The sequence below is a fragment of the Pisolithus orientalis genome, assembly GCF_024613125.1.
Source record: "Pisolithus orientalis strain OTSU chromosome Unknown F5J12scaffold_43, whole genome shotgun sequence".
Classification (NCBI taxonomy): Eukaryota; Fungi; Basidiomycota; class Agaricomycetes; order Boletales; family Pisolithaceae; genus Pisolithus; species Pisolithus orientalis.
In genome coordinates this window covers 52481-63755 of record NW_026260824.1, presented here as the reverse complement: position 1 = coordinate 63755, position 11275 = coordinate 52481, and the positions used below count along the sequence as shown (strand labels likewise).

Below are 11275 nucleotides of genomic sequence, written 5' to 3'. Positions count from 1 at the left end.
AACCCACACACAAAATCAACTGGGAATTGAAGGGGGGAATCTACTTAGACACAGTAATACAGTCACTACACTATGTACCCAGACATGCAGAAATAACCCTCAGCCTTTTCAGGCATAATACTTTGACATGTGTGAACAATCACCATCATTGATAGGTTGTCTGAGTGGTGACACAAGTATGCCTTGATCATAGAAAATGCTTGCTTGATGGGGTTGTAGTCTGGTGAGTATGGCAGGAGATAGATCAACTTGCAAACTGTGAGACATCAGTGAAAGAAACATCAATTGATTGATAGTGATGTACAATGCATATCTTCAACTAACTTGTGAATTTCTTCACCATGGTGAATGTGGCAGTTGTCCATAATAATAATGCTGTGGAGGCCAGGATATGGGTTGGTGAAAGGCATCTGTTGGATAAATTAGCATGTACAGGCTTGAAGACAATTCACTTATGACATGCTCCTTCAAAAATCACAGAAAATGCTCTCCATCAACAGTGCCCTTGATGATATTGTATGTGATGATGCCATCAAGCATGATGGCAGGGAGAATAGAGTAGCACATTCCATGTATGAAGTACCTCCTGACTTGGCAACATAGACCTCTGACCATTCACCCATGTGGGTGAGTGGAGGTATGCTTGTCCTTGGAAGCTTTGTCAATGAAGATGAGCATATTTGGGTCTGGCACTTCTGCTGCAATGCAATTCATGTAGAGTGTGTGCAACTCCTTGTTCCTCTCAGAGGCAGATGCAGAGATGACCTTCTGAGTGATGTAGAGGCCCTGAAGAGTTCAAGAAAGTGTAGATGGAGTGATACAAACTTGATGCTTGAGCCAGAGCTCCTCTCGAAGCTTGTCTAGGTAGATTGTGCTGCGATGTTGAACAATGGCAAGGATAAATGCAATGTCTTCAAGGCTGAGAATGCAATGATGACCAATGGTATGGGAATAAGTGTTTGGGTTGTACATGACACCATACTTGGTGTGAAGTCTGAGAGTTCAGTAAACAAGTGTTTTCTTGATGCCTAGAATACTACAGATTTGCTTGATGCTGTAGCCATTTTGGTGAAGGACAGGAATATGAGACTTGAGGTTGATGGATACCATGTGAGAGGGTATGCAGGCAATGTTCAGTATGTTCAATTCTTAGTGTACTATGGTAACAGGCAGTAGCTACCCACTAAGGTACTTCTGGGGTCCTATCCTGGCTATATCCAAACAGTCTGATTGTCAAACAGATTTTCCACATTGTTTTGCAAACAGCTGTAATTCTCTTCCCATCTTGTGTAGTTGCGACATAAGGCACTGCAAAGGACCTGTTTCCACTTTGCAAGGGGCTAGCCTTGCATCACCCACAGTATCATAGAGTGCATGGGGTACTGCCCAACTTGTCTTCTTCATGCAACTTTTGACTTCTCTCAGTGGTGAGTCCTCATAGTATGGTGTGGATGGTGGGATGTGGTTTCCTGAAGTGAAAACAATGGGCTGTATTATCAGGTAACTGGGACAGTCTTTGGGTATGAAATGTAAGGATACAGAAGAAGAACTGAAAGAAAAATGGATCAAGGGGTGCACACTGACCATGCATTTGAAGAGGAAATGCACAGGGTGGTTGCAAGTGTCCATGGTATATGGTGGCTGAGGATGGCATCAGTGAGACTAGTAAGAGAGATTGGAGGGACATTGTTTTAGCTATATATTTGTTTTTATTATTTTTCTGGACAGTTTGGGACTTTTTGTTAGCTGTTTTCATTTTCTTTGAGCAAGGACTAGCTATCAGTAGAATCACCAGGATGCCAATGCCAACACCAGAGCTAGCATCTGAGAATGTGCTGATGTCTGTGTATTGGCTGGGGGGACATATGGGGTGACAGACTTCATTGGCTTGTAGCTTGTCAGTCCACCAGTCTAAATTGTTTGTGACCCTTTTGTCTGCTTGATGGGGGAGTAGTGGTTTTAGTGCACCTGTTTTGAGCATTGCTTCTAGACTGGTTAGGTATGCTCTGCAATGAGGTAGAGCCATGCTTGCATGAAGTAATTTTCTGTAGAGCTCTTTTACATCTTGTAGTACATGTGCTGGGTATTTCCTCCATTTGTGGATCACTTCGAGGTATTTGATCATTTTGTTCAGGCTGAGGGCAACTGTGTAGTTCTCTAGATCCCATTGGAAGCCAATGTAGGTGGCAGCACTGCTGAAAGGTTGGTCTTTGGATCATTCCCAGGGGATGCTGAGTGAGTTTGACAGTGTATCTTTGTCCTGGAAGCTGTAGGTGAACAGTGCATCATGGATTGATCTGGGTGAGGTGTGTGAGAGATCATGGAGGTTCCATGAACAGTCTTTGTTGAATTCTTCTGGTATGTCATCATTGTTTGTCTTTCCTTGGTACCAGATGTGGGCCCTGGCATGTTGGGGGTTGGTTTGCACTGCCGCAATTTCTGCGCTCCACACCCCTCTCAGCTTGTTGTATTGGGTTAGGTGTTCTCTCCTGATACAGATGAAGCAGTGGTTGTCTACCCATTTGTCCAAAGGGCTGATGCCATGATGCCATGAGATTTCCATGGCCACATCTGCTAAGTATCCATAGATGCCTGCTGAAGGGGTGGCTCCAAAGGCAATGCAGGTGTCAATGCACCTGTGTGTGTCTGATATTTGTAATATGCTCACTGGCCATTGCAATGGGTGGAGGGGGATCATGTGGTATGCTTCAGCTACATCATGCATTGCAATCTCTGATCCTGGGGGAAGATGTGCTATCCATGTATGAGTAAGCAAAGTGAGCCATGTGTCTTGCTTCAGCACACTTCATCATGGGCAGAACTTGTGCATTCAGCCCTCCATTCAGTACTCTCTGCTCCTTTTTTTCAGCCCACAGTGCCTGGGATGGAAGATCCCAATCAAGCTATTTGGCCAGATTTCTCCACCAAAGAGTACAACAAGGCACGTTGGCAGTTAGTCAGCAATACTGTAGACAATGAACAGGCAGCTCGAATCTTGGAATCCATTTGGGAGATTAACAACAACAGAGAGAAGGTGCAATGGGCTGCACACAAGGCAGAAGAAGCCTGGCAAGCTCAAGAAATAGAAGAGCAAGCTGCAGAAGAACACACAGAGCAGTTACAGTGTGCCCACAAGGAAGAAGAAGCTGCCTGTCTTGAAGAGTGCAAGAAGTACAAAGCCAAGTTCACCCCAATTCGCAATGTCAAAGCCCCAACTGGGCCAGTGAACATCCCCACCCCTTATGCTTTGTGAAAACTCCTCAAAGGAGAGTACTGTATTTCTTCACAAATGTGGGCATAGCTGAAGCCAAATCTTTCAACTCTTCCATCAATGACAAAGCTCTAACCCTCCTGAAAACCAACAATGGACAGCACCTCTGGGTCCCAGCCTCATCAATGAGGGACAAGGCATCGATCATCAAGGACAGAGACCTCACCTGGGAGCAATTTGGGGAAGCAGCAATTCACATGGCCAAAGCCATGAAAGACCATGACTGGCCAGAAGAAAGTGTCAAAATGGATGTAGATTTCTGGCTGGTGCTTGAGAGCCACCCATGGTGCTGCTCCCCTGCTACTCTACTAAAGCCAACAACACCAATGACACCAATGCTGGCACTGATCTAAGCTAGGATCATACAGGTGGTCCCTGGCAGAGTTGAATGAGGAACTCCTCAGCATTGTGAAAGAAGAGGTCCTCAACAATGAGAGGATGAAGCAATTGGAGAATCTCCACAAGGTGCACACAATGCCAAACCAGCAGACATCCCTCAGACTAATGAATTTTCCCCAACATGCAATGCATGCCAACCCACATTCTCCCCCCCTACATGCCCTACTAATGCTGGACATACCCCACTAACTAACCCCCCCTCTACCAAGCTGGCATCACATCCATTGATCACACCACCCTCCAGCATCATGTCCACTGATCACACTACACTGGCATCATGCCCACTGATCACATCACTCCAGCACCACATCCATTGATCATCCCCCCCCCCCTCTGCATCTCTACATGAACACCTGGCACAATGCCCATCAACCCACACTTACCCCCACCTTTTTCTGCATGCCTATGCACACACCAGGTCAATGAGCATTTCTCAGCCATCGCAGACCAACCCTCCCACCCAGAGAACTGCCACAGAGCCCCCAGTAGACACAAGCACCCCCTCTCCCCTTCCCACCACAGCACCACACATGACCACTCAGACCACAAAAAGCAGAGGTCTTTTTGCAACAACAATTTCTCAGACACTCAACCCCTCCCAGCCTGCGCAGTCTACCTTGGCCACCACCATCATCTCATCATCAAGTGTAGAGCCACACACACCTGGGACAGGAAGCATGAGGCATATGCTGAAAGAGTCTACAAAGCACTTTTCACCAAGGATGGATGATGCATCTGCATGAAGTGGCTGTGGGAAGAAGGCTGTGCAGAGCATCACAATGCCAAGCACTTCTGCTCAGGCTACGGAGCAACAACCCATGGAGCTCAGAAGTGCCCTTGCACTCAAGCAATCTCAGCCAACAACTCTTTATAAAGCCAAAGTCTGGATGTGAGAGCTCCGAAAGTTTAATTTAATCAATCACTTTAGTAGAATCCCAGAGGGCCTTCACTGGGGCTTCATTGTAGATTTTCCTGCCATCAAACATACCCAGTCCCCACCAAACAGAGAATCCATTTCTGTCTACAAAAGCGAGTTTAATGAGATTGTCCATAAGGAAATCACCAAAAATCGCTATTTAGGTCCATACTCATTAGAAGCCATCAAATCCTTATTAGGTGCATTCCAATCCTCACCCCTGTCTATAATTCCCAAACCCAGCTGCCTGGGCAAATTTAGGCTAATCCAAAACTTTTCTTTCCTGCTCAAGACTAATCCAGCTGCACCAAACCCATCAATAAACTCCCATGTCAATGCACACAATTTCCTGACCACATGGGGAAACTTCTCCATTATCTATGCACTAACTTTATTCTATGTCATGCTTGGTGACTCAGCTTACATAGAAAACTACTAAGTTGCTCAATGAGGTTCAACGGTTTGTTGGTCTCATAGAATACCTGGCACAGTTTATGCTAGATATTTCGGCATACACAATGCTGCTAACTGGGATACAAAGGAATGGACACCTGTTCCTGTGGAGGGAAATCCATGGCTGATGCTTCCATATGATTAAGGACCAGGCTTGTAAGTACCCAGTACTGCAGCCAATAGATCCAAGGAAGGAAGAGCCAATATGGCTTGTCTGCAATGCATCACTCTATGGAGTAGGTGCACTGTATGGGCAAGGACCTGAATGGAAGACCTGCCAACCAGCAGGCTTCATGTCAAAAAAAGCTGAGCAATGCTCAACAAAACTATAGGACCTATGAGCAAGAGACACTTGTGATAATCAAAGCTTTACTGAAATGGGAGGATAAACTCCTTGGGTTTAAGTTCACAATAGTGACAGACCATGAGGCCCTGGGATACCTCAAAACTCAGTGAAACCTGTCAAGCTGACAGGTCCAGTGGATAGATTATATGTCATGCTTTGATGCAAACATAATATGCCAAAGGCTCAGAGAACCAAGTGGTGGATTGCCTATACCATTACTACAAGGAGGAAGGAGGAGACAACATCTCCAACAAGAATGTCAAGTGGGCAAATGTGGACATACACCTGGACCCAGAGGGAGATGATCTCCCTCAGGACAGATGGAAAGAGCTGAGACTATCAGTGATGGAAGAGCAGGAATGAACTCTTCACAAGAGTAACTGGCCAAAGGAGAAACAGGAGAACTGCATCCTGGAGGCTCAGGAAATGGCCTCAGCTGCAGAAAGGAACAACAAGGAAACCCCTCTCACAATTGCAGAGGAGGATCCATCGATATTTGAATCTGCTGAGGCCTCACAAACCTTGCAAATAACCTATGGAGATGTTCCAGAACTTCTGGACACCATCCATAAGGGATACAAGAATGAGCCTACACTTGTGAAGATACTAGCACAACTGTCACATCACCCTCAATTTGAGGAGAGAGATGGTCTACTTTACATGAAAAATCATGGTGGAGAGGAAGTGTTGTGCCTTCCACACACAAAGTACAAAATTGACAACATAATTGCATGGGTTGTAGACCAGCACACAGGACACTGGGACATTTCAGATCCCAGAGAACAGCAGACTAGCAGGTGGTACTGGTGGCCAAAACTCAGTTGAGAGGTGGACAGGTTCTGCAGAACCTGCCCTGTATGTCAGGCAACAAAGGCCAACAATCAGTGGCCTCCAGGACTACTGCACAGTCTACCTGTGCTGAGACAACCACAGGGGTTGATAGCAATGGGCTTTGTGGGACCATTCCCACTGAGTGAAGGGTATGACTACCTGTGGGTATTCCTATGCCATCTGACATCCATGATACACCTGATACCAGTGAAAATGATGGTGCGAGCTTTGGAACTCACATGGATATTCATAAAAGAAGTAGCCCACTTGCACAGGCTACCAGAGACAATTGTCTCAGACAGAGACACAAAATTTATGTCAACATTCTGGTGTGAGATGCACAGAATGCTAGGAGAAAAGCTCCTAATGTCAACTGCATTTCACCTGCAGACAGACAGTGCATCTGAACAAGCCATATGCAATGTAGCACAGATGCTATGGTCAATGGTTCATCTGGACCAGAGGGACTGGGTGTCAAAGCTGCCAATGGTCAAGTTTGCAATAAACTTGAGCATCAACAGCTCTATGGGGTTCGCCCCATTCAAACTGAACTACAGACATATGCCCTTAATGATGCAACACATTGAGAAAGGGATGACGACATCATCCCCAGGGGTAAGGATGTTCACCCAACAGGTGCTAGAAAATCTAGAAATGGTGCATGATGCCATAATTGAGAGTAGGGTGGTGCAGACATACCACACCAACAAGAAATGAAAGGAAGGAATTCACCTTCAAATTGGAGACTTGGTGTATCTTTCCATGAAGAACCTGGCCATGCCCAAAGGACAAGCTTGTAAGCTCATACCAAGATTCATCAGGCTGATGAAGGTTCTGCGCTGTGATAGCATGAGCGATACATATATGCTCAAGCTACCAGAGCAACTAAGAGCAAGATGCATACACCCAATATTTTATGTTGGGCTTCTGTGCAAGTATGAGCCAAATGACAACCATGGCCCTCTCCAAAGCAGGCCTCACTCCTGCAATATTCAACCTTGGAGATGAAGCTGCATGCATTGTCTGCCATTCTCCATATGACAACATGCATCATTGCATTGCATACCTTGAGGATGACCTCAATGACTGCTGTCACACACCAAAGGTGTTGTGGACATGGTTACAGCTGACTCTGCCTAACTCATCGACAAGTTGGATGCAATGCCCATGCCATGCAGATGAGGACTAAGGCCTCATGTGTAGAAAGACTGCTGGACATGAGCAGTCATCCTTTGTACAAGAACAAGTCATCAGTGCTAAAGAGAAAAGAGGAAACAAGTTAAGTGCATGATAAAGGTTTTTAGCACCCTTGTACAGCATTTCAGTTATCATCATATCTCCACCATTTCCAAAGATATCAACTCTGTTCTCACACTTGCTTAAAGTGCTCAGCCACAAAGTTCTGCCTTCCAAATTTGGAGAGGATCCTTGCACCCTACACATTTCTACAGCACTCCATTCATCAGATGCTCATTTCGCTAAGTCCATCAATCGTGGCTGCCTCTTTGTTGATCATCTTGCTTGTCTCATTTGCCAAAGACAGTGGCTATGTATATCTGCCAGGCATTCCCACCAGCTTCTGTCCTGAAGCCCCCTGGTTCATCCCATCATTGTCAGCCCTGTCTTGCAGCTTGGTTAGTGTGTTCTCCTTGTCAGTATGACTTCCAGAAGGACATTCTTTGGTTGCCTCAGGTCTGTCACTCAGTTAGAAAGGTCTTATGTAGTTGTTTTGGTCTCCCCATTTGATGAAGCATATGGATCATTCCTCCCTGCTCCCTGCACCATCTTTATTCCAATCTCATCCATCATTCTTCCCACATTGCAACAGCTGCAGCATAGTCTACTGTTCTCCAGCCTCCCTGATTGCATTCATGATGAGTATGATGTGCATCTTGCCTTCTTACTGCAAGATCCAGCAGAAGATGTCCCCCCTTCTCCTCCTCCTCTTTCAGAGCCCCATTCATGAAGCTTTTGTTAACTTCACTGAGAGGATGAAAGGGTGGGAGACATGATTGCTTATGCTCCCATTGCCCCATGGACCCCCAAACACCCTAGCCCCTTTGATGCCTGACTCATGCCCTTCAATTCTGGAATTAATACTTCCCTATCTGGAAACACTGTCCATCTGTCATGCCATCTTTGGATCTAGAGATGTCTCTGCTGAGATCTGACTTGCATCACCACCCCCTGATGTGATATCAGTGCACTGTCACACACCAAAGGTGTTTGGTGAGGTGGACATGGATGTAGCTGATGAATGGAGGTGAAGACCATAGCCCTCATGTGAAGAAGGACAGCCAGAAATGTCGGCAGTCATCCCTCGCACAAGAACAGGTTGTCAGTGCCAAAGAAAAAGGAGGAGGCAAGTTAAGCACCAATAAAGTTCTTAAGTGCCCGTGTATGGCATTCTGGTTTTCGACGTATCTCCACCAATTCTGCAGACACCAAAACCATTCCCACACTCGCTTGTAGTGCTCAGCCATGCGATCCTACCTTCCAGGATTGGAAAGGATTTGCGCACTCCACGTTTCTACAGCACTCCCTCCAAAAGACACTCATTTTGCTAATTCTTCTGATATGGCTGCCTCCACATCAGTCATTTCACTTGTCCCCTTTGCTAGGGACCATGGCTACATATATCTAACAGGAGTTCCTACCAGCTTCTGTCCTGAAGTGTCCTGGTACATCCCACCCTCATCTGCCCCCTCTCAGCCCATCCAGCTTGGACAGCATGTTCTTTTTGTCAGTATGACCTCCAGGAGGACGTTCTTTGGTCACCTCAGGTCTGTCATTCGCTTGGAAAGGTCTTATGTGGTCGTTTCAGTCTCTCCAGTCCAAGAAGCATATGGATCCTTCCTCCCTGCCCCCTGCAATGTCTTTATACCAGTCTCGTCCGTCATTCTTCCAAAATTGCAACAGCTACAGTATAATCTGCTGTTCTCCACTCTCCCTGATCACATCCATGATGAGTATGATGCACATCTTGCCTCCTTGTTGCAAGATACAGCAGAAGATGCTCCCCCTTCATCCTCTCTTCCAACAGAGCCTCATTCATGAAGTTTTTATTTGCTTCACTGAGAGGATGGTTTGGGGGGGAAAGTTGCAATCCCCTATGCTCCTGTCACCCCACAGACCCCCAAAGCTTGACCCCTGTTGACATCTGACTCACCCTGTCTGCTTTTGGATGTACTATATCAGCATCAGGTCAGCACTGCCTCTCTGTCATCCCACCTTGGCCTAGAAGTGATCTCTTCAAGATGTGACATGCACAGCCTCCCCCTAATGCGATTCCAGTGCACTTTCCCAGTTCCTGACATTGCTTGACTCATACTTTGACATTCTGACTGTCTTTGACTCACCTATTGCCAATACTTACCAATCCTTTGACTTTGCTTACTGATTCTTTGCTTTTTGGCTTACTTATCCTTACCAATGCTTACCAATTCTTTCCAAGACGATTACCCATCGCTTACATTCCTTACTCATCAGTTACCAATCACTTACCAAGTGTTTGCACCTTGTTTTCCATAGGCAATGCCCCTGTACTGTATATAAGTCACTGTACTTAGGTAGCAAAAAAAAAAAGAAGACATCAGAGAGCCCCTCTTGCTCGCAATTTATCATCTCTCAGTAAATCATTCATCAGCTTCGATAGTTGAGACTTTATTAAGGGTCTAGCTATCATCTACTTCGCTTATCATCATCTATCATCCATATACTTCGCTCCAAGCCCTCCCTGAGCTCAGTACAGCTTAGGACATCGAATTAAGTCACCATCCATCCTTCTGTAGGCTGACAGCAGTCTACTCTATCGCTTTCTATCACATTCTTGCTCCCTCTTCATCAGGAGCACCCCCAACCCTCAGCACTCATCTTTGAGTGTGGTAGCTCACAAAAAACCCTCCCAAAGAACAGGTTCTACCATCTAGGTACCGCATAGGCACACCACCACTCGCTTTTGTTGTCTTTTGTGTTGGTTTTGGTTGGTTTTCACCACTAAACCTCACTTTGACTCACAGCACTTACTCAGTTTCTGACTCCATTTGACTCATTCTATGATATTCTGACTATCCTTGACTTGTTTATTGCTGATACTTACCAATCTTCTTTGCTTGCTTACTTTTCATTTCTTGCTTACTCATCATGATTACTCAGTCCTTACTCATTACTTGCCAAGTGTTTGTACCTTGTTTGTCACAAGCTGTGCCCCCCCACAGTATATAAACCCCTGTGTACTTAGCTACAATCCACAAGCAATCCACAAGCAATCCAGAAGTCAGTTCAGCTCTCTCAGTGCATAACTCATCATCGACAGTTGAGGCTCATTCAGAGGAGTCTATCTGTCACCATCCATCATCCTTGGTAGTTGAGGCTCCATCAAGGGTCTATCTACCTCCATTCCTTATCTGAAGCTTTCTCCACTCTTAGTCAGCAGTCTTGCTTAGTCATCCCTCCACTCCTGTGTAACTCAACATCAACTTGCACCAGGAGCATGTTTTATCAAAGTCCATCATTCCAGAAGTCCTTTTGGCTGAACACCTTCACTCTGTTCAGCATCCCCTGTCCAGTCATTGCTTGCTTGCCTACTCCTGCATAACTCGTTGATGACTTGTGCCAGGAGCACCTCCACTTGAAGTCCCCCCCCACATTAGATTTGCTTCTGCACTCCAGGTTCCATGCAGGCAAACCACCACTCACACATTATTTGTCTTTGGTGTTGGATTTGTTTGGTTTTCACCAGCTTTCCACACTTTGACTCACACCACATTGATGAGATTTGTCACCTACAGGACAAGATTGATGAACTCCATCAGTCAAGCAGGAGGTATGTGATTTTGAATGCATGCAAGGTGTGTCCCTTGGTGGTCCTGACCACTGCATCCTCAACCAGCCTGGAGCTGGTTCCTTGACATCCCAGATGGCCCTCCCCACTGCAACATTTGTTTCAAGGGGGAGGGTGCAGGTGAAACCTGCTGGTTCTCATATTTTGAGGGTGCACCCTCTGTACCCACACAGGGAACAATGTTCCCTGAGTTTGATGGGATGGAATGGCCCCATC

General features: G+C 45.9%; 1 protein-coding gene across 1 annotated transcript; it reads left to right on the top strand.

Moving 5' to 3' along the window:
• Window positions 1-2884: 2884 nt before the first annotated feature.
• Window positions 2885-3624, top strand: F5J12DRAFT_785813 (uncharacterized protein; the record flags this gene model as incomplete). The annotated part of the gene is made up of 2 exons (XM_051743302.1): window positions 2885-3223; window positions 3373-3624. The coding sequence occupies 2 exons, from the start codon at window positions 2885-2887 to the stop codon at window positions 3622-3624; spliced, it is 591 nt and encodes a 196-aa protein (XP_051596076.1).
• Between the last annotated feature and the right edge of the window lie 7651 nt (window positions 3625-11275).